The sequence below is a fragment of the Pteronotus mesoamericanus genome, unplaced genomic scaffold, assembly GCF_021234165.1.
Source record: "Pteronotus mesoamericanus isolate MK-2021 breed Mesoamerican mustached bat unplaced genomic scaffold, CSHL_Meso_final scaffold_54, whole genome shotgun sequence".
NCBI classification, from domain to species: Eukaryota; Metazoa; Chordata; class Mammalia; order Chiroptera; family Mormoopidae; genus Pteronotus; species Pteronotus mesoamericanus.
Genome location: NW_026555321.1, coordinates 72,488,177 through 72,514,791, shown reverse-complemented (window position 1 = coordinate 72,514,791; position 26,615 = coordinate 72,488,177). Strand labels below are relative to the sequence as shown.

The following is a 26,615-nucleotide window of genomic DNA, read 5'->3' as shown; positions in this document are numbered from 1 at the left end:
TGTGCAGAGGTGAAATGATAATTTTAAATACAAATTGAAATTAAACCAGTTCTTGGCAAGTTATCTGCCAAGTCCTGAATTCAGGGTTCCCTGCCTTTCTTGCAACAGAGGCAGGTGTTAATGATGTCATTAATGTGCAGAAGAAACAGGGAACCATGAACACAAGTCCTGGCAGAAAATAAACACCCTCTGAGTTTACCTTTAAATTTAATGTAAATAGAAAAATTAGTTTATAGAGTGTCTGTCCAATATAGTTCCTGCCCTAAAGGGATAACTCAGGATCTTTATTTCCAATGTTTTCAGGTATAGTTCAGAAATAAAAGCTAACCTCTGTTTTTAAAAATTTAGCACAAATTAAAATGGTCTCCATGGCAAAACCCACCAGCCAATAAGCTAAAAATTACTAAATTGGTATTATAAAAAGTACAGACAGCCATACAGCAAATTTTTAGTATTTTCTAACTGTAAGATTATAATTAATACTTCTTCGTTTCGACACCATAAACAGATGTCATTTTGTAACAGCGCAATCTATTTTTCAAATTACAGAGTACTGCCTTAGAAAAGTTAACATTTGATGTCTACTTTAACACCAGTTAAGACATTAGAGTCAAGGAACATCGAAACAGAATTTGTTATCACTTTGATATTCTGACAGGAGTTGTACATGTAAACTTAACTCTCACCTTGTCAAGTTGATCTTGAAGACTAGTGGATGCTTTATAACCAAGCTGTAACAGCATTGCTTCCGCAGCATTTTTTTTGGCTATCTTTTTATTAGGTCCTGTTCCAGTAGCAACTTCATTGCCTACCTTGACCTGGTAAGATTAAAGTAAGGAATTAATAAGAGTTGCTTTGATAAACAGGAACTCCTTAACCCCATAAAGCAACATATTCTGCTCTCTAGCATTCAAAAATATGAAGTTCAGTCCATAATAAAAACAATTAAGATAAGATCTCACTTATCTAATATTATATATACAAGTGAAAATATGCATGGAGAAAAATATGGAAATATGGTTCTTAAAATGTCAATGAAGGTTATCTTAGAATGACAAGATCTTAGATTTTTACTTCCTTACATATTTCAGTATTATTTGATTTTTTTAAACAATAAGCTTGTATTGATAATATAAGCAGCAAAACAAAATTCACATTGTAATACAGAATATGTTGGTTCTAACTACATTTAGTATTCTTTATTTAAATTAATGAACTGAAAGGGCTGAAATTCTCATTGGTGCCATTAAAAATAATATTCACATCGCATTAGCAAGTTTACAAAGGTTTATATTAAATAGTTCCTGAAGAATTAAGATACAGAGGTTAGTACAATGCTGTGGTTAAGAACACAGATTTCCAAGTCAACTTGGGGTGTAAAATTAAATTCTACTACTTCCTAGCTATATGAACTGATTCAAATTATTTAACATCTCTTAAGCCTCAGTATTTTCATCAATAAAAGAGGAGTAATATAACTACCTCTGCTGCTTTGAAAATTAAGAAAATATGTTACCTGTAGTGTACAATTAATCATATTGCTCAATAAACAGCAGCTTTTTACCATTAGAACTACTCTACAGTTCTCTTTAGTGAATAAGTGATACATATGGGTGTATATATGTATATACATATATTTAAATGTATATCACTCAACTTATATCCACACATATATTTCCTGAGTTGAGTAATGCTCTTTTAGAGATGCATGGGCCAAGACCTAAGACAGATGTAAAACATGTATTTGAAAGCGAAAAAGAAGAAAATTACCAGACAAAATAGAAAATATACAACTTACACTGGGATTTTTTTTTACACATTGGTCTCAAAAAGTGATTAAAGAAACAGACAAGAAGGTGGTCACAATTCTGAAAATTAAACAATGTAATCTAATAATCTATGGGCAAAAGAAAAATTCTAGTGGAAATTAGAACATATTTTAAATAATAGTAATGGAAGTACAATATACCAAAACTTGAAAGATGCAAATATTGGAGGGTCTAAAAGAAAATATACATCCATAAAAGCTTAAAGAAAGAGAAAAATAATGAGCTAAACATCCATCTTAAGAAGTTAAGCCCTGGCCGGTTTGGCTTGGTTGGCTGGAGTGTTGTTCCGTAAACTGAAAGGTCATGGGTTTGGTTCCCAGTCAGGGCACATACCTGTGTTTGGTCCCTGGTTGGGCATGTACCAAAGACAAGCAATTGATGTTTCTCTCTCACATTAATGTTTCTCTCCCTCTCGCTCTCTCCTTTCCCTTCTTCCCCTCTCTCCCCTTCTTCCCCTCTATCATCAATAAACATGTCCTCGGGTAAGGATAAAAAGAAAGTTATTAAGAACAAAATAAATATAAAGAAACAGAAGAATAAAGACAAAGGCAGAAATTAAGGAAACAGAAAACGAAGTACAAAAGAGAAGTTCAAAAAGCCAATACTTGGTTCCCTGAAAAGAATAATAAAATGATAAACCAAAGGGAAGGCTGATTGGGGGGACACAAATAAGAATGAAAATGGAAGATTACAATAGCTTCTGTAGCATTATAAAATAATAGAATATTAAATACTTCAGTTCAAGCTTTATGAAAATTAAGATAAAATCAAAAATTCCTAAAGAATACAATTATCAAAAACTGGCACAGAACAAACCAATTACTGAAGTTTACTTATTACTAAAGAAATTAGAACCATAATTTTTTTAAATTCCACAAAAAACTGAGATCTTCTCCAGCAAGTTCTACCCAATATTTTTCTTTAAAAAAACTAATCTTATAGAAATTCATTCAAGATTAGAAAAAGAGGAATCAGTCCTCAATTATTCAGTGAGGAATCACTTTGATTCCAAAATCCAACAAGAACAGTGTAAGAAAGAAAATTTACAGACCTATTTCACTCATAATCATAAATGCAAAGTTTAAACCATATAACAGTATATTAGACAAAGCAAAATATAAAAAGAATCATGACAAAGTTAGGTTTACTCCAGAAATGCAAGGCCAGTCTAACATTTGGATCTCAAACAAAACCAATCAGTGGAAACTGCTGTATTAATGGGTTAAGGAGGCAAACCATGTAGTCATTGTAATAAGTGGAGCAAAAGCATTCAATGAAACTCAACAAACATTTATAATAAAAACTCTTAGAGAAAGAAGGAAACTTCCTTATTATGACAAAGGGCACTTTACAAAACAAACAAACAACAACAAAAAAAACACCCTACAGCAAACCTTGGCAAACATTACACTTAATGCTGAAATTTAGAAATTAGAACACGAAAGGGAAGACCTCTATCTTTACCAGTATTTAGCATTTTACTACAAATCCTGAACAGAGCAGTAAGGCAAGAAAGAAAAAGGTATATAAATTAGAAGTGTAAAAACAAACTCATTATTTGCTGATATAAAATATATATATATATATAAGAAATCCAAGAAAACCCTACAAATAAATTGTAAAAATGTATAAGTTATCTATATAAAAGGTAGTATACAAAAGCGAATTGCATTTGTATATTCTGTCAATAATCATTTGAAAAATGAAAAGTATTAAAAGATATCATTTACAATAAATTAAAATAAAATACCTTTACACAGAAAACTAAGCACTGAGAAAAATTAAGATAAACCTAATAGAGATATGCCGTGTTCATGTATTGTAGACTCAATATTATAACAATGCCAATTCTCATCAAATTGACTTATAAAGTCAATCAAAATCTCACACATATTTTTACAAACAATATTTCACAAGCTGATTCCAAAATGTACATGGAAATGCAAAGTATGAAGACCAGCTAAGACCTTTTGAGGAAGTACAAGGTAGGGCACTTATTCTTCTGGGTATCTATATTTTATTATAAAGCTAATATAAGAGCAAAGACAGGTAAATTTGACTGCATGAAAATTGATTTCTGTTCCTCAAAAAGCATCATTAAAAGGAAAGAAGGTCCATAAGAGAACATATTTGAAATGCCACATTAAGTGCAAAAGACATTACACAATATACAGTGGATTCTTATAAGTCAATTTTTAAAAAAGTCAATAGGAAAATGAGCAAGAGAGGTGAACAGGCAATCTATATCTGAAAATGTGGAACATTTTATCAGATGTCATGGCGCTCTGTTTAAAAAAAAGCTAGAAACCTTCGATAACTTCTTGCCACATTAATAAAATTTCACAAAGACAATATACTGACTACTAGCAATGAATGGGTATGTGGAACAACTAAACCCAGTTCCCAGATATAGAGCATAATACTTCTACCCCTATTTTTCCTTTGTGGCTTTTACTGGCTATTTCATTTGTCTCAGAACACACAGATTCCCCTCTGGTACTCACTTGTGTACTGTTTGCCATTGAATCTTACATCATTATTTAGAGTTTTGTGGTACTATTTCCATCACTACTTTTAAGCTTCAGTGAACCAACTACTTTTAAGGAACTAGGGATATATAATACAGAGGAGAAAAAAAATTTAAATATGAACAATGTACAAGCTATATGTCAAAGAAATGGCACTTTTTACCAGAATTTTAGCCAAGATGAGCTATAGTTCTCATAGTATATGTAACATTGAAAATATATTCATTATAAAATTTCTGTAACTATCACAAATCTCACAGTTCAAATCTGTGCAGTGGTTTTGAAATATTCATTGCTTTTTCTTCTGATACCAGAACCTACCACATTATGACAAATCAGCAGTAACCTATGGGCCTCACTCAGAAACACTGGTCTATAGTGTTCATGGCAGATTCTTGGAACCAGGTGAACACCTACCACCTCTCACGTCTGTGTGGGTCTGCACCTGACCTGAACACAACAGGCCGCAGATATAATGTGCTTGAGTCCCTGGCTGGAGCCAGCCTCTGCTACCCAGTGTTTTTTCCAGTGCTTGGTTTGTTCCCAGCTTTGGAAAGCCTTTGTGTTGCTGCTGGAATGCTTGCTAGCTAAAAAATTAGGCCTGCTACATCAGAAGCTTCCTCTCTTGCTCTGAGTGTCAAAAGACCAGCCAGAGTAAATGGAAGCAAAAGATCACTGAGAGGCAAAAATGTTTCATCTGTTTTCACATGCTGTGAACACAGAACTCACTCTGGTTCACTTTTTCCACTGGTTCATCCCTTCACCTCACTTACCTACCCACGCCCAAGCCCTTTGGCTCCAGGTCCTGCTCTTGGCCAAGCGGCTCCCACCTCAGTCACTCGCTGTGCATCTTTATCTGCTAGCTTTCCACCTGACCCATTCTGATTCCTTCAAGACTTACCTCTAGAACAGATGCTTCCAGAATCATGTTTCCCATCCACCCACCCCTTGTCTTACACAAGTTCTTACAGAGGCATGGTTCAATAGTTTGTGAGCAGCTACCCTAAGTTATTTATTAGTATTGACTACTATAAAAAATTAAATTAAAAAAATTTTTAATAAAAAGTAAAATTTTAAAAGACTGCTGTGCTGAAGGACTCTGATTCTGTGCTAACAGCAGTCACTTAAAAAAAATACTTATATACAAAAGTCAAGCAAGTATGTAATAAACCTTGTAAGTCATCTTCCCAGAAACCTCACACATTTTTAACTATTATAAATAAGATTTTGATATTAAAATGTTAATTTTTCTGCAAAGAAGTTTAATTTTGCTTGCAATAAATTTCAGACTACACATTGTTTTCAAAAATAATTTAAATAAATCAAGAACTCAAAAACCTAACAAAATGTTCTGAAATAGCATTTACCAAACATTTAATTTAGTATTGTCCACCAATTCCATAATAAAATTGATGAAATTTGCTTTATGTATTTTTAAAAACTTAAGAGACCATAATCACAAGTAGAAAAATTAACATTATATGATATATAATGACACAGTGTGCTGATATGCAACTTAATTTAATTAACATTTTTCATTTATTTAACATTTCATTTTTCATTTCCATTTTAATTTAGTTAATATTTTCATTTCATTTTCAAAAAATTTATGTCTAAAAAAATAAAAACCTTTAAGAAATTTGCTCTGGAACTAATGTGTAAATAATGTCATCAGAGATTTTCTTTTATCTAGCAATCAATACAAATAACTGCATACAGTTTACAACACACAAATTTACATTTTGGTGATAAATATTAGCATATCATCTCTAGACATTTTACTTCCATGTTCAATTTTAACAAATGATAACATTGCTTAAGTAGTTTATGCAAAAGCCTTTACTTTGATAAACTTGCTGCAATACAGTAATGAATCCACAGGGGCTTCCAGAAGGGGGAAAAAACAATATGAATTCAGTGTGAAAGCATGTAAAAGTACAAGTCAAATGTTCCCATTTGACTAGGATGTTTATAAATACCCATAAAATGGAAGCTGGCGTAAGGTACTCTAAATTCCTCTTTCAAAAGGGGCATTCAATATTCCCCAAAGAAAAAGAATTGTTAATAACATCAAAGCTAGTTTTTATTCCCAATACATATCTAAAATTTAGGTAATTTTTTTCTTCAAGCTTTGGAGGTCAAAGAATATCTTCTAGAATTCCTCAAATCTAAGAATGTAAAAAGAAAAAACTGGTGCATATATTTTAACAAGGTGAAGATACTGGAACAACACTGTTCGGAGTCCTAATGACATCTAGAACATAATGGCTTACTAACCACAGACGAAGTGCCCTCTGTGGATGTCTAGGTTCCCAACAGTGTTTCATCTGTGACTACACCTTAAGTTTGCATCTCTAATAAAAGTCAAATATACTAGCTCTCAATCAGGCAGGAATGCAGGCAGCAAATATACATCAAAGGTTTATTAAGGTCTTATTCGATACAGACCACTGTTCTAGATACTGTGAGATAAAGAATAAAGATTAAAAATTAGGAAGGAAAGCATAATTTAGATGTGCACGAAAAGTTCATCAACATGAAAGATCATGCTTGAGTATCAAAATTTCTCCTTCCTATATGATCACTACTTAATAAATATCTGGTCATTTTAACTGGATTATATTAAAGATCCATGGGTTCGACTGGAAAAAGTTTCTCTGACAAGCCAATTATAACAAAAACAGTTTGGAAACAATAAGGATAATTTAAGTATACACTGATTATTATATGAATCAGGCCTAATGTAAGAAAATGTAAGAAAAACTTACTTTTTTTAGAGATACACACTAAATAATATGCAGGTTGAAATAACAGTTAGAAATCAGCTTTGAAGTACTTTAGGAAAAGAAGGGGGGAGGGAAGGAAGGAGGGAGGGAGGAAAGAAAAATTAACAGCTGAAGCAAGTGTGGTAAAAAATCTGAAACATTGTGTCTGAATGATGGGCATATTCTGCCCAACATGCCATTACACTCTTCTTTAGAGTATACTATTAAATGTATCTACCTTTGGCTATGTTTGAAATTTTCATAATAAAAATTACATGTTCCTTCAACACAGGGGCTTGAGCTGGCAACTGGTGAAGCACAGATGGGATGTGAAAGAAGGATGGCATCTCAGGTGGCCCACCTCATTGCCAGTGCCCGCCCATCTGCCAATCCACTCTCAACCATGCTCCAATTTTCTTGGCTGCACAACACCGCAGTTGCAATTCTCAGCAACTCTGAGTCCGTCAGTCCTCAGCACATTTAGGGAGATAGCAGGCTCTCTTTTCCAAATTTTCCTGAACACCCAAAATTCATACTCTTGGACCTGTTTCATTTATATCCACCCTTCTCAATTTTGTTTCTAATTCCATCTGTCTCCTAGTCCCAGTAGTTAATAGACTCTGGCTGCACATTGTAACACAGTAAGACAGAGACAAGCCTTCTAAATGATAAACTCTGGGCTAAATAACCTGTGTGAACTCAGTCCCTTCAAAATTCTTCTGTCTATTTTAACATGTTCTTGACACTTGAATGTTTTAACCAAAGCCGGAAGGGAATAAATTCTCTAAGGGTAGATAGTGTTACTTTCTGCTATCAATTCATAGTCGGCCTTTCCTCCATATCTCTATTCCAATGTATGGATTTCTAGATTTTTTTCAATAGCTAAAAACCTCTTCTCATATAAAAGTTAGAAATACCTGCATCACGAATTCCCGACGTCGAGGCATTCCTCTCTCTGAAAGCAAAACATAGTCTGGCTCCTTCTCCTTTTTCGCCTGTTGAATTTGAGCCAGGCGGCTAATGGGGTTCATTCCTTGACCATATTCTGGTCCAGCCTAAAGAACAATGTAAGAAAAAATTTCAAAACATGCTTGTAAAACTTGTTATTGGATCCCTAAACTGGTTCTCTCCTCCCTACACCCCAAAACTGTGACTGGGGAAGATAAATGAGAGACATTTGTAAAGATTTATGGAGGAAAAGCATAAAACAGATCTGAAACTAAAGCTTGTATGGGACTTAGGGCTCAGAGGTATTACTGATAAACTGGGTCAACTATTCTGCTTTTAAATTCTTCGGTATAGCTACTTCATACATCTGTTCATCAAAAAACACCAAAAGAATAGAAGACAAGCCATGAAAAGAGATATTTGCAATACATATAACTAAAAAAGATAAATCCAGTATCCAAAATATATTTTTTAAAACTTCTAAAAAGCATAAAGAAAAATACAATCTAAAAGAAAAATGGGCAAAAGACATGAACAGATATTTATCAGGTAAAAAGCATATGAAAAGATAATCTCATTAGGACTCAGAAAATGCATATTAAAGATACAATGAGATACTACTTCACACCTATCAATTTAGCAAAATTAAGAAACCTGACAGTCCCGCTTGGTAAGGACAAGGAGTAACAGACACTTATACAGAGCTAATAGTAATATAAAACAGAAAACAATGTGACAATGTCTAGTAAAGCCAAAGATGGTACATGTATCCCCTAGAAGCCTAATCATTATCATGTATATATCCTAGAAAACTGTTACCCACATGTGCTATATCATATGTTCAGGAATATCCATAACTACATTATTTGAAATAGAAAAAAAACAGAAAGCAACCTAGACATTCATCAAAAGAAGAATAGATAAATTATAGTACATTCATACAATGGAATGGCACAGTCAGTGAAAATGAAAAAGTATTGCTACAAGCATCAAGATGAATGAATTCCAGGAAAAAAAAGGCGTTAAGTAAAGCAAGCAGAGAATACATATAGTATGATGTAATTTATGTAAAACCCAAACAACGCTAAAATTACATAAGATCTCATTAAATGGAGAAACATGCTCCTGAGTCAGAAGACTCACTATTGTTAATATGTTAATTTTCTTCAAAATGATCTATCAAGTTATTTCATTCCCAATCAAGATCCCAACAGGTTTTTTTTCATAATAATTAATAAGCAAATGCTAAAATTCATGTGGAAATGGAAAGGACAAATAACCCAAACAACTCTGAAAAAAAGGACAAAGTTGGGGGAATCAAACTATCTGATTTCAAGTTCAATATAAAACTATGGTAATCCAGAGAGTATGTGTACCATTGGCATAAAGACAAAGACCAATGAAACAGAACAGAGATTGGAAAGATGGCGGAGGAGTGAAAGGGAGTCACGCTGACCTCCTCCCAAAACCAAACTGGAATTGCAACTAAATAATGGAGTAATCACCTGGAAAGCAGTGGAGCGATAGTGGGAGAGGAGCCTTGGTGCCGCGGACAGTGGATTCTACTCTCACACATCCCAACGGGTGAGAATTGCGGTGGAGGCTCGAGAGGGTGGGCTGGGTGCGCACGGGCACTGGCACCAGAGGGACATTGAAAGGGCCAGTTAGCTCCCTCCGAGAAGAACGGGGTCTGAATCATAAACAGGAACCCCTAAACTACAGCAGCTAAAGCCGAGAAAATACAGACAAAACGCAACCCCAAAAAGCTTAGGGGTGCTCTCTGCCAGAGACAGGTGGCTGGCGATGCAAAAAGACATTTAAAGGGTAAACGCAAAAACTGCAGCAGCAGCCACCCTCCTTGATCGCTGGGCAGAAGCGGCAGCAGGGTGGGCTGGTGCCTGGGAAAAGAATGGTGAGGAAAACTTTGTGAAGAGAACTGACACGGTGGCCGGTGGAGCCCGGGTGATAACGCACTTCCCACTCTGCAGCTACCATCTCGCTCAGGCATAAGGGAATCAATTAACCTGCCTTTTGTGCGCTCCGCACACAGCTTGTACGCGTGTGAGCTACGGGGCTGAGTGCAGACTGGCCGGGAGAGCCTTGAGAAGAGACTGGAGATGGAGGTGTTGGGGACAGAACGAGAGGAGGAACCGGGGAGTCCCGACTCCTTCTCCTTGCCCTAGTCTCCATTGCGCGGGAAGAGGCCACACCCCCAAAGAGCAAAAAGCTGAAAAGCAAACATAGACACCCCCAAAAACACCCAGAGCAGGAGCGCACACTTGCGCCAAGTGACCGGCGAGGGTTGGCGAGCGTGTGTGTGACCCACGCGGGCTGGCGAAAGCTTGCACCTGCCGGCAAGGCCTCACACAGACTGGCACCCATATGGCCTGCGAGGGAGTGCACAGAAGGGCAAGGGCAGGCGTAAACTGACCTACCCGCCGCGATTGCGGAGCGGCCCACAAAATAAGTAGAGCTGCCCAGAGTCCCTGGAGGAGAGACCAGAAACAGGATTAACCGGAGAGTCCTAGAGCTGATTTCCTCCCATTTCCGTAGTCCCCATTTGGCGAGGGCAAGCAACGCACCCAAAGAGCCAAAAGCGGGGAAAACACACAATAGAAGACCATAAACTGACCAGTGCCGTGAAGCTCGCGTGCCAGGGAGGCCAGATGAGTACGCGAGGTCGCGAATAAGCCCCCTGGTCTGGGGTAAGCACATGCGAGCCCAGGCAGGTGGGGGACCCTGCCACGCTGGGAACGCGCTCAAGGAGCCCGCGTGAGAGTGCAGAGAGATCCCAAAAAATAGCCCAGCCCTGACTGAAGGGGTCACAGAGCTGCTCCAAGCAGGAGTCAGACATAGGCATTTGAGACTCCTGAAAGGCTCAAACAAACAACCCAAGGCCCTATAGGGTCAACAACTGACATCATCAGAGGCAAGCCCAGAAAGAAAAGTAAAGGACAAAAATACTTAACAGACTCTCACAAAAATGGGAAGAAAAAGAAGTTCCCCTCAAATGAGTGGAAAAGGGGACTCCCCACAGAGAGAGCTAAATGAAATAGAGGCAAGGGAACTATCAGATATGGAATTCAAAACAATGGTTCTAAGAAGCTCAATGAGCTCAGCCAGCTCAAAGATAACTATGAGAAACTGCAGAGAAACTATCAGGATCTTACAGCAAACTATATCAGCCTGGAAAAGGACATAGAAACTATCAAGAAGACACAAGAGGATATGAAGAATACCATTTCTGAATTGAAGAACACAGCAGAAGGAATCCAAAGCAGGCTGGATGAAGCCGAGGATCGAATCAGTGAGATGGAGGACAAGGTAGAAAAAAGCTCCCAGAAAGAACAAAAAATGGAAAAACGGCTCAAAAAGAATGAAGAGGCATTTAGGCAAATGCAGGACAACCTGAAACGCAATAATATACGTATAATAAGGATACCAGAAGGAGAAGAAGAGGAGCAAGGGATAGAGAACCTCCTCGAAAAAGTAATGATGGAAAATTCCCCAAATTTGAGGAGAGAAAGGCTCTCATGGATCCAGGAGGCACAGAGGACCCCACTCAAGAGGGACTCAAAGAGGTCCACTCCAAGACACATCATCATTAAAATAGCAAATGTCAAAGACAAAGAGAGAATCCTCAGGGCAGCAAGGGAGAAGGAGAAAGTAACATACAAGGGGTCCCCGATACGCCTAGGAGCTGACTTCTCAACAGAAACACTACAAGCCAGAAGGGAATGGCAACAAATATTCCAAGCCATGAAAAGCAAGGGCCTACAGCCAAGGCTGCTCTACCCAGCTAGGCTCTCCATTAAAAAAGGAGAAATACGGAGTTTCCCAGACAAAAGAAAGCTAAAAGAATACATCTCTACCAAACCAGCACTCCAAGATATGCTAAGGGGACTGGTTTAAGCAGATGAAGGAAAAGAATGAGACAGAGAGGAACACATGTACAAAGAGAAAAGATGAGTAAGTTTCTATCAGTCATATCTCTCAATGTGAATGGACTCAATGCCCCAATCAAAAGACACAGGGTAGCTGAATGGATAAGAAAACATGACCCACACATATGCTGCCTACAAGAGACCCACCTCAGAGCAAAAGACCAACACAGATTGAAAGTAAAGGGATGGAAAATAATATTGCAAGCAAATGGACATGAGAAAAAGGCTGGTGTTGCCATACTTGTATCAGACAAAGTAGATTTCAAAACAAAGGCCATAAAGAGAGACCCAGAGGGGCACTTTATCATACTTAAAGGAAGAATCTATCAAGAAGACATCAACATTGTAAACTTATATGCTCCCAATATAGGAGCCCCCAAGTCTATAAGGAAATTGTTGGATGACTTCAAAAAAGATATAGACAGCAACACACTGATAGTAGGGGATTTCAACACCCCACTGTCAAAAATGGACAGATCTTCCAAACAAAACATTAATAAACGTATCGTGGCGCTGAATGACACACTGAATCAAAGAGACTTAACTGACATGTATAGAACCTTACATCCCAAAGAAGAAAAATACACATTCTTTTCAAATGCTCATGGCAGTTTTTCAAAGATAGGCCACATGATAGGACACAAAGCAAGCCTCAGCAAATTCAGGAAAATTGAAAGAATACCAAACTTTTTCTCAGACCACAAGGCCTTGAAACTCGAAATCAACCTCAAAGAGAAACTTCAAAAACTTGCAAACTCATGGAGACTGAACAGTACACTATTAAACAATGAATGGGTCAATAATGAGATAAGAGAAGAAATCAAAAAATTTCTGGAAACAAACGAAAATGAACAGACAACTGTCCAAAACCTATGGGACACAGCAAAGGCAGCCCTGAGAAGGAAGTTCATAGCAATACAGGCTTACCTAAAAAAGATACAAACAATTCAAATAAGAGACTAACACTACTACTTCAAGAACTGGAGAAACAACAACAAATACATCCCAGAGCAAGGAGAAGGAAGGAAATAGTCAAGATTAGAGCAGAACTGAATGACATAGAGACAAAAAGAACAATTTAAAGCATCAGCCAATCCAGAAGCTGGTTCTTTGAAAAGATAAATAAAACTGACAAGCCTTTAAGCAGACTCATCAAGAAAAAAAGGGAGAGGACCCAAATTAATAATATCAGAAATGAAAGAGGAGAAATAACAACTGATATCACAGAAATACAAAGGATCATCAGAAACTATTATGAACAATTATATGCCAAGAAATTTGAAAATCTTGATGAAATGGACAAATTTTTAGAAAAGTATACTCTTCCAACACTGAAGGAGGAAGAAACAGAAAGCTTGAACAGACCGATAACAGCTGGGGAAATTGAAGCAGTAATCAAGAAACTCCCAGCACACAAAAGCCCAGGGCCGGACGGTTTCACAGGAGAATTTTACAAAACATTTAAGGAAGAGCTCACCCCTGTCCTTCTCAGACTACTCCAAAAAATCCAAGAGGAGGGAAGACTCCCAGACTCCTTCTATGAGGCCAGCATCACCCTGATCCCAAAACCAGATAAAGACACTACAAAGAAAGAAAACTACAGGCCAATTTTGCTGATGAACATAGATGCTAAAATCCTCAATAAATATTGGCAAACCGCATCCAGCAATACATTAAAAAGATTATCCACCACGATTAAGTGGGATTCATCCCAGGCATGCAGGGATCGTTCAATATACACAAATCAGTAAACGTGATACATCACATAAATAAAAGAAAAGACAAAAACCACATGATGATCTCGATAGATGCAGAAAAAGCATTTGATAAGGTACAGCACCCATTTATGATCAAAACACTCAGCAAAATGGGAACAAATGGGGCATTCCTCAACGTAATAAAGGCCATATATGAAAAACCTCCAGCTAATATCATACTTAATGGGCAAAAACTGAAAGCTTTCCCACTAAGATCGGGAACACGACAAGGATGTCCGCTCTCACCGCTTCTTTTCAACATCGTATTGGAAGTCGTAGCCACAGCGGTCAGACAAGAGAAAGAGATAAAAGGCATCCAAATAGGAAAGGAGGAAGTAAAGCTATCATTGTTTGCAGATGACATGATAGTGTACATAGAGAACCCTGTAGACTCTACCAAAAAACTCCTCAACCTAATAAGTGAATTTGGCAAAACAGCAGGATACAAAGTCAACATTCAGAAATCAAAGGCGTTTTTGTACACCAGCAATGCAATAGAAGAAGAAGAAATCAGGAAAAATATACCATTCGATATAGCACGAAAAAAGATAAAGTACCTAGGGATAAATTTAACCAAAGACACAAAAGACCTGTATGCAGAAAACTATACAACATTGAAAAAAGAAATTAAGGAAGACACAAATAAATGGAAGCATATACCGTGCTCATGGATTGGAAGAATTAATATCCTCAAAATGTCCATACTACCCAAAACAATTTATAGATTCAACGCAATCCCTATTAAGATACCAATGATGTATTTCACAGAAATAGAACAGACATTTCAAAAATTTAAATGGAACCATAAATGACCCCGAATAGCCGCAGCAATTTTGAGAAAGAAACACAAAGTAGAAGGGATCACAATACCGGACATCAAACTCTACTACAAAGCCACCATACTCAAAACAATCTGGTACTGGCACAAGAACAGACCCATAGACCAGTGGAACAGAATAGAAAGCCCAGAAATAAGCCCAGGTCTCTATGGGCATCTAATATTTGACAAAGGGGGCAGAAGCATAAAATGGAGCAATAACAGCCTCTTCAGCAAATGGTGTTGAGAGAGCTGGATGGCTACATCCAAAAAATTGAAATTGGATCATCAGCTGACACCATACACAAAAATAAACTCAAGATGGATAAAAGACTTAAATATAAGTCGCAACACCATCAAAGTCCTAGAGAAGAACATTGGCAGGAAACTCTCAGATATCCCACGCAGCCATTTTTTCACTGATATGTCTCCTAAAGCAAGGGACATAAAGGAAAGAATAACCAAGTGGGACCTCATCAAAATAAGAAGCTTCTGCACGGCAAAAGAAAACATCAGCAAAATGAAAAGGGAGCCAACCGTATGGGAAAATATATTTGCTAATGATACATCAGATAGAGGTGATCTCCAAGATATATAAAAAATCACTCGACTCTACTCCAAGAAGACAAACGATCCAATCAAAAAATGGGCAAAGGACCTGGGCAGATGCTTTTCCAAGAAGGAGATACAGAGGGCCCAGAGGCATTTGAAAGGATGCTCCGCATCACTAGCCATCAGAGAAATGCAGATCAAAACCACCATGAGGTACCACCTCACACCGGTCAGAATGGCCATCATAAACAGATCCACAAACAACAGGTGCTGGCGAGGCTGTGGAGAAAAGGGAACTCTAGTCCACTGTTGGTGGGAATGCAGACTGGTGCAGCCACTATGGAAAGCAGTGTGGAATTTCCTCAGAAAGCTGAAAATGGAACTGCCTTTTGATCCAGGGATTCCCCTGCTGGGACTATACCCTGAGAACACCAAAACGCCAATACAAAAGAACCTATGCACCCCAATGTTCATAGCAGCACAATTTACAATAGCCAAGTGTTGGAAGCAACCTAAATGCCCATCGGTAGATGATGGATTAGAAAATTATGGTACATATACACAATGGAATACTACGCAGCAGAAGGAAAAAAAGAACTACTAAACTTCGCGACAGCATGGATGGACCTGGAGAGCATCATGCTAAGTGAAATAAGCCAGGGGGCGAAAGACAAATACTATATGATCTCACCTATAAGCGGATCCTAACCAACAATGCAAAGATGCAAGAAAAATATGACCAGCAACACTGAAAGGAAAAGAAATCAACAGAGACAAGAGGGAAGGGGGGGGGGGGCAGGGAAAGGGAAGGGAAGGGGAAAGTCAAGGAACATATAGCAAGGACTCATGGACAAAACCAAAGGGGAAGAGCTGAGGGAGGGAAGGTGGGAGGGGGCAAGGGAAAGAGGTGGGGGGGAGGCAGAGACAAATGTATTTAAAAAGTAAATAAATTTTTAAAAAATTGCAAAAAAAATAAAAAGAAAAAAAAAAAGAAACAGAACAGCATCCAGAAATAGATATATGGTCAATTGATTTTTGACAAAGGTGGAAAAGCAATTCAGTGGATAAAGGGTAGTCTTTTCAACCAATGGTACTAGAACAAGTGGATATTCATATTAAAAAAATTAATTTTAATCCATATTTCATACCATTTTCAAAAATTACCTCAAAATGGCTCATAGACTTAAATATAATATCTAAAACTAAAATTTCCAGAAAAAGATACAGGGGAAATTTTTGTGACTTGGTTGCATGACAATTGCTTAGATACAACACCAAAAATCACATTCCATAAAAAAATATAACAAGAATAAATTGGACGTATTCAAAATTATTAACTTCTGTTCTTTGAAAAGACCAGTCACAGGCTTAGAGAAAATATTTGCCAACTATGTATCTGATAAAGAACTTGTACTCAGAAGATATAAAGACTTCTCAAAGTTCAATATTAAATTTATTATTTAAAATGGGCAACCAAAAATTTTTAGGCGTGCAAAAGATTTGAACACACTTCATCAGGCCTCACGTGCTACTAAACACATAAAAAATGCTCATGTCATTAGTCACTAGAGAAATGTAAAATCAAACCACAATGAGACACCAAAACACAAGTATTTGAACGACTGAAATTTAAGACTATACATGTTAGGAAGGATGTGCAGCAATGAGAATCACACACATGGTTGATGAGAATGTAAAATAAGATAATCCCTATGAAAATTTATTGGCAGTTTCTTAAAACACTGTATACCTACTAAATGACCAAGCCTTTCCACTCATAAGTATTTGCCCACAAGACATGAAAGCATATGTCCATAAAACATATACATAAGTGTTCATGGCAACTTTGTTTGCAATAGCCCCAAATTAAAAGCATCCCAAATATCTACCTGGGGAGAATGGATAAACAAATTATGGTATATCTATACAACAGAACACTATTTAGCAATAAAATAGAACCAACCACTGGTACATGCAACAATATGAATGAATCTCAAAATGATTATGCTGAGTGAAAGAAGCTAACTAAAAAAAAGTGTTTGCTTGGGAACTGAGGGTGGGGAAATTACCAAGGGGCGTAGGGACATACTTGGGAACAATGGATAGGTTTATTATCTTGATTGTGGTCATAGGTTCACAAGTGTATACATATGAGGTCTGTCCGGAAAGTATCCAGTCGTGTAGTATAAAAAATAGAAACATTTATTGAAGAAGATAAAACAGACAAGAAATACTGTACCCAGGACAATGACCCTCAGTCCCCTTCAAGAAGACACCTTGGGACCTCACACAGTTCCAATTGCAATCAGCTTCCCCGTTGTATTTTCCTGAATCTCATCAATGGTCTGAAATCTCTTTCCTTTCAAAGGTGATTTTAATTTTGGAAAAAGCCCAAAGTCACAGGGCGTCAAATCTGGGCTATGGTGGGGGCTGAGTTACCTGGGTAATTTGATGTTTCACCAAAAAACTCTGCCCATCAGACATGATACATGACCAGGTGTGTTGTCGTGATGAAGTTGCCAGTCACCAGTTGCCCATAGCTATGGCTTTCTGGAATCACCTGAATAGTTTCCACAGAGGAATGTTCAAGCTTAACACAAAATTTGATGTAGATTCATTGTTCTACTTGCTCAGTCATTGTGAATGTGATGGCCACACAATACACATGCTCAGTAAATGGTGTCCCTCAATGGACTATTACAGTGAAGTTCTCATGGATCACACATGAGCATTCCAGTCTACTTTCCTTGACTGCCAGGTAACACTGATGTCATGCAAACTGTTCTCCTTATATTAAAAACGGCTGGACTTTTTCCAGATAGACCTCATATATCAAAACATATCAAAGAGTACACTTTATGTACAGTTCACTATATATCAATTACACCTCAATAAAACAGTTTTAAAATCTAATCAAATACGACCTTTCAAAAAAGTGAACATGTAGTAAAAGTGTAAAATAAGAAAATGTTAAATAAACACAAAAGTAATGGTGGTGGTTACCTATGGGAGGTGGACAGGATGTGACAGAGAAGGACATACAGAAAGCTTCTACCCTATAAAAAAATGTCCTATATTCCAATTAGGTGGTGGGTTTTACTGTTATTTAAGATGCTTTTTAACTTACATACAAATTCTACATAAACCATTTAGAAGTCACTCTTTTAACTTTATACAGGATGTTTATGAATAAAGCTTATTTTTTTAATTTTTTAAAGTTTATATATTAGCTCTTTCTTGAAGGGTTTAAAAACAACCATGGCCAAGTGGCTTAGTTGATTGGAGCATCATCCCATACACCAAAGAGCTGCAGGTTATAATCCCTACTGAGGGCATATACCTAGTTGCGGGTTCGATCCCCAGATGGGGCGAGTACAGGAGGCAACTGATCAATGTTTCTAACATCAATGCTCTCTCCCTCTCTCAAACCAATGAACATAACCTCAGGTGAGGATTAAAATATATATATGAAAAGGTTTAAAAACAAAAACACCTTTTTCAGTATTCTTTCTGCATGTAAACTAACTTTCTTCATATATTATTCCTAGAAATGAAGGTTTGCAAGTATCATATGATCATAATTTTATTTCCTTGAAAATTTATCCTAAAAAGCTATCAGAGACAAGGATGATCACTATGTTACAGATGACACTGGTGACACTAAACTTATGTGAGAGCCACTATACAGTCTTAGCTCTTCCTGGAAACTTGTGTCTCCACCGCATCTAGTTTGATGCTGCAGGTATGGAGTCCAGGTCAGATACTGAAAGGTCTTTTAAATTATGTTTAGGACTTTGGACTTTATCCAAAGAGCAAGAGAAAAATCACTAAAATATTTTAAGCAGAGGCATGGCATGATCTGATCAATATCTCTAAAAGATACCACTTTAAAAGACCACTTGACATCAAGAGTACTTGTAGGAAGGCCAATTTTAAACCAACTGTAATAGTTCAGGTGAGAGATGGTTTTGAGTTGGACCACAAGGGTAGCAGAAGAATGGAAAGAAATGGACCAAATTAAGAAATACTGAAGTGATGGAATCAATAGGTCTTGATGACTGATTGGATATAAGGGGTAAGAGAAAAGGAAGGAAAGACTCCCAGGTTTCTGTTTCAGCAGCTGGATGATAGTTCCAGGCTCTGCAATAAGGAACACAGGGGGAGAAAGCCATTTAGAAGGGAATATGACAAGTTCTGGACATGGAGTTTGAGGTGCCTGTGAAATATTAAGTGAAGATATCCAAGAGGTAGGGGACAGCACAGAAGAGTATGTGGGAATGATCCCCAGAAAAAACTCGACTAAAGCCTGAGAAGCATGAAATGTGAGCCTAGGGAGAGAGTAAGAGAGGAAACGAGAATGTCAGAACTGCAACAGTTAGGTGGGAGGGAAGAAGAGAGAAAAGGGAAATTTTTATTGTTGATAAAATTCTGGTTTCCCTTTCTATTAACATACCAAACAATAAAAATCAAATAAATTATAAAGGAATTAAAAAAGGACCTATGAGAAAAGACAAATAGAGGCAACAGTTTATGTCAGATTGAATACCGATGAAGAGGTAAAGGGAAGATTTTGAGTCTGGTGTTAGTAGAGGTATGCCTAGTTCATGAAGATGTTCAAATAAATAAACTTCCATGCCATGTTGCCTCTCTTCCTGTTTAATTTGCTTCTTTCATAAGAATGTCTTAAGTGCCAAAGGTATTGTTGTTGACACAGATTCCAAAGACAAAGGACCAAAGCATAAATCCAACTGGATAATAATGGAGTTTTGAGAACACTACGATTGATTAGTTTCTCCCCTTGACTGATTAACTACTCACACCCTTGACAATTAAGTTACTGCTTGGATATCAGCTCTTAGATTATCACTCTACAAACCAGTAAGAACAATCTTGTAACAGTTGTGCCTGGAAAATTTTACCAGAAAGCCTTCTTTGCCATCTCATCTTATTATAGAAGATTAAAAACAATATAAACCCAAGACGTCATCGTGGAGTCTTATGTTTTTAACTCTACAGGGTAAATCCACAAGGAGTTCACAATCAATCAGTTTCAAATGCGCATTTAAGTCAAATGACTAGACCTGAACCATGACTCTGCTATGTAACGTTGGGTTAGTTTCTTAAACACCAAGGGCCGCATCTGTAAAACTGGGATGATACCTACATCACAGAGTTATTGAGAGGATCAAATGAAACAATGTGACAATTATTTTTTTAATAGTATAGGAAATGGAGAAGCCAAAGAACAAAGTACGACCCATGGACATGAACTAAATAGGGGGAAAAGCTGGTGGAAGTGTGGGGGGTGCAGGGCAGAGGGGTATAAAGAGGAGAAAAAAATGGGACAACTGTAATAGCATAATTAATAAAATATACTTAAAAATATAAAAAATTTCAAGGCAAATCATCAACAGATATTTTCTCTACTTCTATTGCATATAAAGAACTGTAGACCCTAGTGTATAAGACATATAGGGAAGCGACAAAAATGCTGAAAACCAAGATACTCTTCCAAAATGACCCATCTATTTATTGGCCCTCTATATGGTATGATCATACTTGCAATTATCAAGATTCCAATTCATTGTATACACGCTGCTTTCTCAAAATAACCTTACATTTCAGAGGGTACCTATAGACTTTATTTTAACATAAGAAAGACATGGTACAAGTAATTTCAAGTGTGATGTATCTAAGAAAAAATGCAGGGGCTAACCTAATCTGGGGCTGGGGAAAGTCGGAGAAGACTTCCCGAAATGGGTAAGTTTAAGCTCAGATCCAAACAGTGGACAGGAAGACAATTCTGGAATAATATGCTTATATACTAGAGTTAATAGCAAATAATTTTGAGAATTCAAAATGTTTCTGCCCTCTCTGAGGAATAGTATTCAAATGATAATTTTGCTTTTAACAGCTATAGTTAAAATTAACAAGAGTTATATTTATACCCTATGATAAAAATGTATAGATCTTTTATAGCTTAATGATTTACTATTGTTAAGATTAGATTTAGTTGAATAAATTAGATAAAAGTTACTGTGTTACCATTCTGACATAAAGCACTGTTCTTCTATCATGGATAACCTACAAATTTTATACATAAAAAGATTTAAGAAAACAGACCATGGATATATTCACATACATATAAAATGTGAAGAGACAGAATTAGGGAAAAAATAACAATAGTTAATATTTATTGGGTACTTATTATTTGTATTATTAGTAAATACTTAATAATAATTACTAGTGCATCCTGTGTATAATTTCAGTTCATCCTTATAACTGTACTGTAAAGCAAGTTCAATTATTATTCCTACTTTATAAATGAGGAAATATAAGATAAAAAAAGTTAGGTAACTTGCTCAGGCCATGTGGAGACACACTCAAAACTCACTCCAAAGGTCATGTTCTTAACAGCCGCATCCTCCCCAACTGTGGTAAGAGCAGATGAAAGCAAGCCAGTCCTCCTTGGGACCGCCGGGACTCAGGATGAGGGGATCTGCATGGCATTTGTTTTTAGTCTACCCTACATAGAATGTAGAATACTATCTCATGGAGCACATAAACTGCATCTTCTCAGTACTCATGAAAAAGAACAAGTATTTTTGTAGATATTTAGGTAAATACACCTTTAAATAAAGCAAAGGTATAAAGGTATAAAACCCATAGAAATATCTACAACATGCTGCTGGAGGAGTTAAACAAAAGAAGTTCATGAAAGATATGATTTCTTTCTTTTCTGCAATCCTTGATTTGTAGAGCCTAATCAGAAGGAGGCTGCTAAATGAGGGATGCTGAGCGGGCTACTGACATGCTGGAAAATGCAGCCTTCCTCTGCAAACAGAACTCAAGTTCCATTTACATATACTGAACACTCACGGGCACTGTCCTGTACCTAGTGCCAATTCATCTTATTTCTCTGACTTTTGCCTCCCTTTTCTAATTAATGTAAATAAAATTTGATCCAATAAAAAAAAGAGTCATCTGGAAAAGCTGTGTGTTCTGTATCCTTCTTTGGCAAGGCACACAGGGGTGAAAGAATGCAAACAAAATACCAGCATTTGCCTCCAGGGCTGCCATAAGGATAAGCTGATAAAGCACTCAGAGTCTGGAACTAAGTCCCACACACAGGGTGCTTCACATTCACTAGCTGCTGCTGCTGCTGCTGCTGCTGCTGCTGCTGCTGCCACCGCCGCTGCCACAGGTTCAGCATTCTTCATGATTTCTACCCTGTATCCTATAACTATTTCAGATATGCTAAGAAGACACTATATAGCAGTGTGGTGTGCAGAAAGAACATTGCGTTAAAGAGTAGTTCAGGCTGCTCCACGCAACAGCTGAACAGAAGTGAGCAAATGCTTTAAATGTGTTACATAAAACCTAATTGTAAAATGAAGGGTAACACCCTCTACCTTACACAGTCATGATGAGAATTATACTAATGGTGATCATGAATGAAAAAGTATTTTATACTCAAGTATTCTATGCTAAAGGTGATCATGAACAAGAAAGTGGTTGTTTTTTTTTAAGCCAGAAAACCCTCTAAGTATGTAAGGTATTATCTGATGAACAAAGACAGATACACAAATGTCTAAAAAGCAAAATGGAATTGTTATTGATTCATAGTCACGCGTACAACCCTGGTTCTGGGACTGTAGAGAATCCATAGGTTTAGATGCCTGCCCAATGGAAAAACTTCTATCTATAGTTACCACAATGCTTGCACAGTAAAACTTACTGACGTTCACAAGCACATACTTACTTTGACTATTGTTTTAGGGCGTTTTTTAAAAAATAGTTTTGGTTTTTCAACCACAGGGAGAGGTGGAAGTTTCTTAAGCTCCTGTAAGACAGTGGTTGCAGCACGCTTCTTGGAAAGTTTTTTGCTATTTCCCTCTCCTTCTGCAGAGAACTCTCCCACTGACACCCGAGTAACAAAGCTTTTCATATGTGGTGGTCCACTTTCTTTAATAACCTACAAAATATAAATACAATATTAAATAACATACAGGTACTTAAATGTGCTCTTACAGTTTGATCTTTTTTAATGTTTATATCATAATCAAAACCAAAACTAAGAATTATGCCAAAATTGTAGATTTTTTAAATAAAGCTATTATAAAAGTATTAAATAAGGAATACTCAATTGTGATACTTATCATGCTTAAGAAACTAAAGTTAGAAGGACAGAAATCTAAATAAACATATTCAATGCATGTTCAAAATTGTTTTTTACTAGTTTAAAACAGTCAATTCTATGGTTACCCATTTGTTATGGAACAGAAAACTAAGAATATAAAACATACCACATTAGATTAGGTGCAGAGGACATCAAGAATGATAATTTGTACATTTTTCATTTTCTCCTCTGGATGAGTAAGTTACTGGAGGATGAGGACCATGGCTTACTGGAGTTCTACAAGCCATCAGGCATCCTGCATGAGGAAGCCACTCAAAAACAGTTGGTGGGTGGAAACTAACCTACATATAGAGCTCAAAGGCTATTTTATAAAAAGGAATGTTGACTCTCTGTGACATGATCTTAAAAAGGTAAGGAGATACGCCATAGAAATACCTAGCTTTCTAGAGTAATGGATTATGAATCTGTCAGCTCTGAATATTCCCAAACCCAGTATTAATGTGCTCTTTGAAACTAAGATAATTTGTCAAGGAAACATACATTCTAAACCTGAGTACTCAAAACGTTAGACTCTTCCAAAATTCTGATCTATAAAAGATGCCCTATTTAAAGGGTAAACTATTTAACATATTTAATATAATTTTAACATTATATTAAAAGTTTGTCTTTTTGGACACCAGTAGGAAAACAAAAAAACAACAATAGCTCAAGAATTCAACAATGTGAAGGATAAGGAATTTAATGATAAGCATGCTTTTGAAGTATTACTAGTTGAAATACCAAAATTGTTTACTTTAACCACTTTCCTGGACATCCTCCTAAATTTTTTTAAAAAAACACTACTGACATTAGATCACCATTTGAACATCAAAAATTCTAAATATATATTGATGCCGCCAAGGTCTTCTAAGACTGATAAAACTGTTCCTATTCATTGTAGCCTTTAGAAGCCCCAAATCCAATAGTTTTTGTGTACATGCAATTACTTTGATTGGTTTCCCATACCATCCCTATCAGTTCTTGCTGGACCTAATAAGGTATCAAGTACATCCTGTCCCTGCCTTCCTCATTTTGCTGCTTTTAATCTGCTACAGGCTGACATGAGACAACCCAATTTGTTGGAATTGTGTCTAAGGAGAAAGCAAACAGATTCTTAGCCAAGATCAGTTGATCCTGCCAGTGAGCTAAATGTGAGAGCTTTGTGGAAGGTGAAGAATTTGAAGGAGGATACTCTATGATCATTCAGCTTATTTCCCGGGTTTTGCCTATTCTCCAGATATTTGAGTTGAAAAAGCAAGAACTTCTTTTTAATTATAATAATTAAAATTTTTTCCTCTCTTAAATTTCATACTATATTGTAAATATTTTGTGACATATTTATCTCCTGATACTTGCAAAGTAGATAGTTGCTTACTTAGTGGCTTTGTAAAATTTTAACATATTTTGCCAAATACAAAAATATTGCTATTAATACATATGTGTCACTAAACATTACCTTGGATATTTTCCATTTGATCCTATTAAAAACACCAAATTCTCTAAAGTATTACAAATTAATTCACATTCAGAAAATACATTTTATGATGAAAATTGAAATATCATACATACAGATGATTTAATACTGAAAAGCCACAGAGATCATCAGGAATCAATGACATTATAATAAGTTCTACCATATGATTTCACTTATATGTGGGATATAAAACTGAAACTTGTGAACAGACAACAGTGTACTGGTTGACAGAGGGAAGAGGGTGGTGGGGGATGGAGGGGACCTAATACACGCTGATGAAGATGGACTGACTTCAGGTGGTGGGCACACAGTACAACATACAGATCTTGTATCGTAGAAACGTACACTTGAAACCTATACGATCCTGTTAACCAATGTTACCCCAATAAATTTAATAAAAATTAATAATAATAATAAGTTCTGTTCTTCCCAGGGCCTATATCATTTCATGACAGAATGTGAACATAAAGAAGCACGTTAACTCTTTCAGGATACTAATATACCAGTTAATTTTATTATTTGTTGGCTTATTTAAGTTACTGAGGAACCGGAGTAGGAGGGTTAGAAGGTCTCTACTAAGCACATACCTCAAAACTGACGGGCATATTTCGCTTCAGAGCAATTTCAAACACCAAGCTGATCTCAGATTTATTTGCATCTTTGTCGTCATCCATTTCTTTTCCAGATTCACCATTCTAAATCACAAAAAAAATAGGATGACACTGAATCTACGCTTTGTAACAAACTTTGCATATAGCCTAAAAGAAACTATAATGAGATACAGAAAACCACAGACTGGATCCTGTGGATTCTGAGGTAACCAGAGCAGCCAAACACTTTGATATGAGGCTCTTCGTTATTTGGTTTTTAGCATTGTTTTCCCCTCAAAATAGAAGAATAAATGCTAAGTGTGATAACCTTTTACTCAACCATACACTAATTCGAGTTTATCCAGTTCTCTAGAAATCTCTATTCCCTCCTGCCACACACACACACATACACACACACACGGTAGCTCCACTGGTGCTATAACATGATATTTAATCTTCTATGAAAACTAACCTGTAGAAAGAGTACAGGAGGCAAACCAGGATTCTGGAGCTCTGGGTCTGGCCCTGGTACCAACTCACTTACTTATTTAACACATATTTCTGGAGGGAGGACCTCAGATATGCTGAACATAGCATAAGTAATAGACATAGAGTATTCCTTCTGTCAGGAGGCTTATGATGTAGTGGGAAAACAGATAAACATCCTAGTGAATGTGTACAGGAGAAAAAAACCTAAGTGTGTTATTAACCAAGGTCAACCTCAGGGGCAGAGAAACAACAGGTTTGGAAAACTGTAGAGCATGAACTATATGGTTTGAAATAACTAAGTGGGGAACTCAAAAAAGAAGAGGACTTCTAAGATATGCCTGAGCTGGAGATACTATTTTGAAGTCAAAAGCAAAAGCATCTAAAGCCATGAGAATGGGTGAAATTACTCAGGAATAACCTCAATATCCTCATTTGTAAAAATTTAGTACAACTGGAAAAATCTATAAAGATCTCATCCACTTTAAATTCCTCTATTCCAGATCAACACAATATAATTCATGTTAAAAAAATGCAACATTAAATGCAAGGTAAAGAAATGTTTTTTCTCATACTTGTACACATTCCAAAATCCTGAGCTGCCTGGGGAGTGTGCTCCATAGGCAAACCAAAGTTCTCAAAGGCAAGGTCCTCCTGGCAGGAACACACGTCTAGTACAGTAGACAGGTAACCTGAGAAGCAAATCAGAGTAGAGCACCACTCTCGTTTTTTTTTTCCCTATTGGA

At 36.7% G+C, this 26,615-nt stretch overlaps 1 protein-coding gene across 1 annotated transcript in view; it reads right to left on the bottom strand.

Annotated features, from left to right (window-relative positions):
* Positions 1-26,615, bottom strand: part of STAU2 (staufen double-stranded RNA binding protein 2) — a 317,711-nt gene that overhangs the window by 175,874 nt on the left and 115,222 nt on the right. Inside the window, exons 9-12 of the mRNA XM_054595602.1 lie at positions 25,381-25,488; positions 22,903-23,115; positions 8,040-8,177; positions 687-818 (exon numbers count right to left, since the gene is read on the bottom strand). Of these exons, the coding sequence (XP_054451577.1) occupies positions 687-818; positions 8,040-8,177; positions 22,903-23,115; positions 25,381-25,488 (591 nt within the window). The remainder of the gene's footprint in view (positions 1-686; positions 819-8,039; positions 8,178-22,902; positions 23,116-25,380; positions 25,489-26,615) is intronic.